Here is a 5,466-nt window from a genome sequence, read left to right on the forward strand (position 1 = left end):
AATACTTCCATTCCAATAACAATAACTGTTCCTTCATGTCCTTCAGTAATTAAACTTGAAATTAAATTATTATCCATTTGGTATTTATTTAATGATAAAATAAATTCAACACACTGCATATGAACAGAAATCCAATGACCTCTTCTATCTATTGCACTAGAATCATCAAGAAAATCTTGTATAAGCATAGAGTCACTGTAAACATTTGGGTATTTTGATTTAAATAATAAATAAGAATATAATGGAGGTAATTGTTCAGCCCCTAACACCTCTCTTTTTTTTCCTGTTCTTAAATAAAATCCATCAATAACATTTTCGATTTCATGTAATAAAGTTGCTCCTATTGTGAGTTTTTGATAAGGGTATTTAGAGAGACTAATTCTTTTAAATGTTTCTATAACTGGTAAATAAGGTGATGCTGAGACCCCTTTTTCTTCTAACAAAAATGGTGTTTCAACATTAAAATGATATGGATGTGCATTTCCAAGAGAGTTCATTAAATCTTGAATCTTTCTATCTTTTTCTCCATATTCTTTACGATATTTACTAATAATTGTTTCTCCACAAACATCAAATACATTAATTTGTATTGCTGTATCTAATTCCCCATTATTTTTACTTTCAATAAACATTTTTTTTATAAGTTCGGTTCGTACTTGTTTAAGGGTATTAATCCAAACACTACCAAGTCCTTTACATTCAGACCTAATTAAAGCTTGAGTAATAGGACTTAAACAAGGATATAGACTTGACATTTTTAATGTAGAAACAAAAACATCTACTTTCTTTAAATCTAAGTCTACATCATTCTCTATTTTAATAGAGGCATTTGGGTTAAGTTCTTGAAGTCTATTTTGTATTGCTTGAATTTGTTGTTGATTTGCTCTTTGTTTAAAAGCAAATTTTGTATTTGAAATAACTATCTTTGATTGTTGAATTTCAATATCAGTTAAATCACTTTCATTATTAATTTCGGTGTTTTGAGTTATTATAGAATTTTCATACTCAGCTTTAATTCTAGCTAGTTGAGCATATAAAATATCGTCATGTTGAATTTGATTAATTTGTGCTTCCGATAAATTTCTTAAAGGATCACCAACAAGAACTTCAAGAATTCCTTTTCCTGAAGTTAAATATAGTAATTTCCCTGAAACAGTTAATAGATTTTGACCAACTTCTGTTGCATCAAGTTTGAACGCTATCATAGATCTATAGATGCTTAATTGAATAAGAAATTGAAATACCAATTCATTAATATTATTTTTATCATTTATTGGTTGGGCTGTGACATTAACTAGTTTTAATAATTCATTTACACAACGATGTATTGATTCAATATTATTTTCTGTTTTTCTACTTCTAACAACTTCATGAAGTGCTGAGACAAGTACCATATGTTTGCTTTGATCTGTGTTTTGAGGATTTTCTATAAATTGGAAAATTGATAAGAAACTCATCTTTTCTCAAATCTAAATCTTTTCTTTTTAAGTTCTTTTTTATTAACTAAATTTTTATAATTTTTTTTTATTTTTATTAACTCAACTTGAATTCTTCATTCATATGAAAATAGAATATATACTAAAATTATTTAATTTTAAATAAAATTGTTATGTGGATATCTTTTGACATCCATCATATTAAAAGATAATCCCTCTCTGTGTAATACATGAGGAATACACCCATCAAACATGTAAGGGATACCTTTTACGAGATTAACTCTCTTTTCAGAAAACATACAAATCCTATCATGTTTACAATCAGCAAAATGAGCGTAAGGAAATTTAGAACTAATAGTTCCATTATAAATTAAATAGTTATACACGGCTTGATCAAATCCCCATCTTTTTTGACCACCAACACGAACCATTTCATTTGTCCATATTGTCAATAACTTAAGTACTGAATGAACATCACCACCACCAAAACCTGCATTATTAATTGGAGCTTTCTTTTTCTTTAATTCTTTAGTAAAGTCTTCACCATATGCATCTTTCATCCAAATATAGTTATTGTAGTATTGGTAGAAACCGTCATATGAATAATAATCATTATCCTCTGAACTTCTAAATTCTCTTCCAATTATTAATGAATTTTGGTTGTTGATTTGTTTAAATGGATCTCTTAAGATATAAATATCTTTTGAATCGCAAAATATAACTCTATCAATTTCTCCTTCATGTTCTTTTAAATATTCTTTGTATAACATAAATCTATAATTTATCATATTCCATCCTTCTGGTAAAGTAACATAAATGGCATCAATAGAATATGTCCGTACCATTTTATCCCATATATCAATTCCTTTTAATTGTTCTGCTAAAAATAATACTAAATGTGCTTTTGGAATCGTTTGACGCATTAAATAAAAAACGTATGACATGCTTTCTAAATGCCCTTCAGTCCATCCACTTTTTGGTATAAACGTTCCCATAACAACATCTCTTGATGTTGCTGAATTAAAAGAAAGTTGAGGTTCGCATTGAGTGTTATGTTGTGGTAGGTTCTTTAAACATAATAATCTATTATGGTCGCATAACCAATCAGTTATTTCTATGTCATGATATTTTGGACTATCAGTTATACCTGCAACAAATAAAGCAATAACCATCAACGAAGTACTAACAAAAAGTAAAGTATCACATACTTTCATCATTGAACTTTAAATTATTTAAATATGTTTTTTAGTTTTTTATTTTAAGTATTTTATTCTTTTTTTGATTATCCTTTTCTAAAAAAATGAAAGGAAATCACGAAGAAATAATAATATGGAAAGAATATACTTCTGGAATAAATATTGATATGAATACACTTGTTTTATTGTAGAGAGTAGTTATAGAAATAACATTCAACATAGAGGTATAATGAAAGGCAGGATAAAAAATAAGTGGAAGAGACAGAAAAGAAAAGATGAAAATAATACAAGAAAACAAAAATATAAAAATACAAATGAAATAATGCACAATACAAATGAAAGACAAAGAAAAGTTTGAGAAGAGGAAATGATACACAAATAGAGACAACGAAGAAGAGAAAGATTGAAGAAATAAAAGAAATAAATAAAGAATAAATTTTTATCAAATAACAAAGAAGAAAATAGAGAAACTTCAAGAAGAAGAGATGAGTTTAAAGAGATAATTATCTTCTTGAATGAAAATGAGAGAGAGATTTAGAACGAGAATAAAGAAGAGAACACATCAATAGATGATTCAAGAAATAATAAAATGATCAAAAGAACAAACAGAAATACAAAATTAGAAGAAGAGAAAAGAATGAGTTATTATTTTTAAATAAATAAGTTTAATAATGAATTAAGAATAAAATTACAAATTAAAGAACCAGAAGTGATAAAGAAAGAATATAGAAATGGAACGAGCAAAGAAGAATATATAGAAACATGAAAAACATTAGAAGAAGAAATTAATTAAAGCATACATAAAAAAACAAGTGATAGAAATATTAAATACAAGAATATAAAAATAAAAAATAGAAGAATAGATAAGAAAACAACAAACAATGAAATAGATAGAAAATATAAATAATAAATAATGAGAGATAGTACTAGTGAATGAATTTAAAAGATAATTATAAGATAACATATTTATTAAAAATACTTAAAACCAAATACATTTAATATAAAAGAAATCACTACATTACAACAACGATAAATAAAATAAATAATAATAAACAAGAGAAATAAAGAATAATAAGAGATAAATGAATGAAAGTAGAAGTAATACTAAAGAAAGTAAAAACAGAAAATAAACTGAATATCAAAAAGAAAAAAATAAGAAGGAAAATAAATTAAATAGAAAGAGAAATACAATAATAAAATAAAGAATATAAATTAGAAAAATAAGAAAAATAGAAAGTCCAAATGAACAATGAATTAATGAATTTTAGAAGAGAATATATTTATAAAACAAAGAAATATAGAAAATAAATATTTAAACAAATATAAAATAAAACAAGAAGATGAAAAATATAGAAATAACAAAAATAACATAGAATTTTGATGAAACATTAAAAAGAATTTCAAAATAGAAATCATATGGTATAGTCCACAAATCAATGATAATATTTGAAGAAATTACATAATAATAGAGAAATAATTATTAAGATATTTGAAGAATAGATAAAAACACAAGAAGAAACTTCAAATGATAATAAAAAGAACAATTTTAATATACAAAAATGATGATAATACAAAACAGAGAATTATCAGTTTCATGTTTAAATGCAAATATGAAAGTGTTCACAATAATAATCAAAATGAGGATAGAAGAAAAATAAAAAGAAATGGTGAGAGTCACCAAAATAATATTACAATACCAATGAAAACAGAAGTATTGAACAGTAAAAGAATGAAAAATAAAAATGATAATAAAGAAAAATGAATAGATAATTAGAAATATTATATGATGTAAAGAAATATTATGAATAAATAAAACATAAATATTTAATAATAACATTAAATTATTTTAATTTAACTAAAAAACATAATAGAAATAATAGAAAAAATGAACAATCAATAAAGAATAAAAAATAATATATAATTATAAAGAAATGAATAGAAACATTAAATTTGAATGTGGCATCATTCATTATTATCATTATTATTCATTTGTAAAATGAATATTGTTTCATATTTATTACATAGAATCAAAAATAAGTGATAAAATAGTAGAATATATATTATATATGATGATATGAAGATAATAAATAAAACAAAAATATTGAAATAACAATTAATAAAGTAATAAATACAATAAGATGAATAGGAAATGAAATTGATATAAAAAATATAAAATAATTGGAAGTTGAATATAGCAATAACAGATATTATGAAAAAGATACAAATAGTTGATGAAAATAAATTATATAATATTTATGAATATTCAAATATTCAAATAATGATAAAGAATTTATTAAGAAGATAACACATTGTCTTATGAAATGAAAATATAAATCAGAAATGACAACAACATCAATTATATAAGAAGAAATAATATAAGAATGATATCATTGTTCAGATATTCATCATTTTTAATCAAATTATTCAGAATGAAATTAATTAAATTAGATTAAATGATAAGAAAAGAAATGAATAAATTAAATTGAAAATGAAATAAATATGAAGCATAAATGTATATGATAAAAAAGAAAATAAAGGATATTGATTATTATCAAATAGAGAAGAATATGATATATGTATATATTCATTAGACCAATAATTTAATTCAAATGGAGAGAATGAGATAAAATAAGATAAATAAATAAAATGAAAGGAAAGAAAATAGAAATGAACATATTTTATCAAACATGAAGAAAGAGAATAAATAAAAATAAAATAAAGAGATCTATGAGAAAGAAGATAAATAGAAAAACAAATTAATATGATTATTAAATATATAAAGAATATATTCTATCATTATTATTTAAATAAATAGAATAATAATAGTATAAAAT

General features: G+C 22.9%; 2 protein-coding genes across 2 annotated transcripts in view, besides 18 other annotated features; both read right to left on the reverse strand.

Annotated features, from left to right (window-relative positions):
- The window catches only part of EDI_004850 (uncharacterized protein), a gene marked incomplete at both ends in the record, with an annotated part of 1,599 nt that extends 142 nt beyond the window's left edge, over positions 1 to 1,457 (reverse strand). Inside the window, one exon of the mRNA XM_001733215.1 lies at positions 1 to 1,457. This exon is cut by the window's left edge and continues 142 nt beyond it. Within this exon, the coding sequence (XP_001733267.1) occupies positions 1 to 1,457 (1,457 nt within the window).
- A 35-nt stretch (positions 1,458 to 1,492) lies between these two features.
- Positions 1,493 to 1,537: a sequence feature (AT_rich).
- A 33-nt stretch (positions 1,538 to 1,570) lies between these two features.
- Positions 1,571 to 1,606: a sequence feature (AT_rich).
- On the reverse strand, positions 1,595 to 2,650 carry EDI_004960 (uncharacterized protein; the record flags this gene model as incomplete). The annotated part of the gene is made up of 1 exon (XM_001734781.1): positions 1,595 to 2,650. The coding sequence occupies one exon, from the start codon at positions 2,648 to 2,650 to the stop codon at positions 1,595 to 1,597; it is 1,056 nt and encodes a 351-aa protein (XP_001734833.1).
- Positions 2,651 to 2,658: 8 nt separating this feature from the next.
- Positions 2,659 to 2,716: a sequence feature (AT_rich).
- Positions 2,717 to 2,897: 181 nt separating this feature from the next.
- Positions 2,898 to 3,068: a microsatellite.
- Positions 3,069 to 3,274: 206 nt separating this feature from the next.
- Positions 3,275 to 3,332: a sequence feature (AT_rich).
- A 79-nt stretch (positions 3,333 to 3,411) lies between these two features.
- Positions 3,412 to 3,546: a microsatellite.
- Positions 3,547 to 3,568: 22 nt separating this feature from the next.
- Positions 3,569 to 3,610: a sequence feature (AT_rich).
- Positions 3,611 to 3,672: 62 nt separating this feature from the next.
- Positions 3,673 to 3,868: a microsatellite.
- A 46-nt stretch (positions 3,869 to 3,914) lies between these two features.
- Positions 3,915 to 4,008: a microsatellite.
- Positions 3,922 to 4,045: a microsatellite.
- A 211-nt stretch (positions 4,046 to 4,256) lies between these two features.
- Positions 4,257 to 4,411: a microsatellite.
- Positions 4,389 to 4,572: a microsatellite.
- An 81-nt stretch (positions 4,573 to 4,653) lies between these two features.
- Positions 4,654 to 4,810: a microsatellite.
- A 56-nt stretch (positions 4,811 to 4,866) lies between these two features.
- Positions 4,867 to 4,929: a sequence feature (AT_rich).
- A 131-nt stretch (positions 4,930 to 5,060) lies between these two features.
- Positions 5,061 to 5,168: a microsatellite.
- A 79-nt stretch (positions 5,169 to 5,247) lies between these two features.
- Positions 5,248 to 5,352: a microsatellite.
- Positions 5,259 to 5,416: a microsatellite.
- Positions 5,417 to 5,427: 11 nt separating this feature from the next.
- Positions 5,428 to 5,466: a sequence feature (AT_rich).

The sequence above is a fragment of the Entamoeba dispar genome, genomic scaffold, assembly GCF_000209125.1.
Source record: "Entamoeba dispar SAW760 scf_1105229458595 genomic scaffold, whole genome shotgun sequence".
Classification (NCBI taxonomy): domain Eukaryota; phylum Evosea; order Mastigamoebida; family Endamoebidae; genus Entamoeba; species Entamoeba dispar.